Source organism: Monodelphis domestica, chromosome 4, assembly GCF_027887165.1.
Source record: "Monodelphis domestica isolate mMonDom1 chromosome 4, mMonDom1.pri, whole genome shotgun sequence".
NCBI classification, from domain to species: Eukaryota; Metazoa; Chordata; class Mammalia; order Didelphimorphia; family Didelphidae; genus Monodelphis; species Monodelphis domestica.
Genome location: NC_077230.1, coordinates 273639337 through 273640629, shown reverse-complemented (window position 1 = coordinate 273640629; position 1293 = coordinate 273639337). Strand labels below are relative to the sequence as shown.

General features: G+C 34.6%; 1 protein-coding gene across 1 annotated transcript; it reads left to right on the top strand.

The window, feature by feature from the left end:
• Positions 1-283: 283 nt before the first annotated feature.
• LOC100018827 (COMM domain-containing protein 6-like) lies at positions 284-835 on the top strand. Its single transcript, XM_056825886.1, has one exon. The coding sequence runs from the start codon at positions 317-319 to the stop codon at positions 608-610; it is 294 nt and encodes a 97-aa protein (XP_056681864.1). The 5' UTR covers positions 284-316; the 3' UTR covers positions 611-835.
• Positions 836-1293: the final 458 nt, after the last annotated feature.

The window sequence follows — 1293 nt, the reverse complement described above, 5'->3', positions numbered from 1 at the left end:
ATTTGGTCCTGAAAGTAAATCTGAATGTGTGTGCTTCCCTATTAGGACAATTGTAGTAGATTAGAACTTAATAGAAGACTTCCACTTATAAATTTGGGCAGAAGGACAGGTGATGACAGAAATGTCCTCAGGTGAATGTGGAGAGGGGGAAAGGAGAAGCCCCCTCCAGCACTCATGCCATAGGTTCACAAACACAGATCTAATTCAACTTCCTCATTTTGCAGATTAGATAACAAAGGCCTAGAAAAATTAACTGGGAAATGCATCCTTTCACACATGTGTATTGATTTAGAATCTTGGACCCTAAAAAAGGGAAATGGATGCGGACTCTCAGACTCCTGTTGAACTTACCATGGAGGAGTTGTGTCAGCCACCGCTTGAGGCCAAATCTGAAGTCACTAACAAGCTTCTAGATCTTCAGTGGAAAGTGAGTATGGCAGTGAGCTCAGACAATTGCAGATCTCTTAAGTCTCCTTATGCTGCATTGATGCTAAAAGTGGCAGATCAGTCAGGCCAGATAACAAACAAGTCCTTTGAAATGACAATTCCACAATTTCAGCATTTCTTCAAACAGTTTAAAGAAATGGCTGCTGTTATTGAAACTGTGTAAAAACTACTCGCCTTGTTACCTTTGTAAAATAATGTATATCATTTGATGTAAACACAATTCCATAAAGATTGAATGCTATTTCTTAAATGTAGATGTAATTTCTTTGTCATTTTCATAGGGTAAGATAGTACTGTTTTAGGCTTTATTCATGTGTTACAACATCTCAGAATCTCATATTTAAATAAGTATTGTATTGACAATTACAAATAAACTTGACAAAACAAAGATGCTTAAATAAGGTAACTTGAAAGAACATGCAATAATTTGTAGGATTAGTAAAATGGGGGTATAAGAGAGAAAAGAAAATTTTAACTTATTTGAGTTCAGGTTCAAAAAGTGGCTTGATCAAATATAAATCTATGAAACTATCAACATTAGAAACTGGACAAAGCTATCCTTGAATGCCAACACAAACAGAGAGTAGATGAATTCCTCTATCCAGATGAATCTATACAAAGCATACTAAGTTCTTCACTTTGGAGATGGAAAAAGATTTTAATGCATTATCTTACTAACTAATGTAATTAGAGCAAAGATATGGCATTGAAAAATTACATAGAAATAATTGCCAGTGAGTTTTATAGGAATGTTAGGAAGTATTTGTGCAAGAGTTCATAGTTAAGTAAAATGTATAATGTTAATGAAACAGTATTGTTTTGCAGAGGTTACCCAGCAAAGGTTAT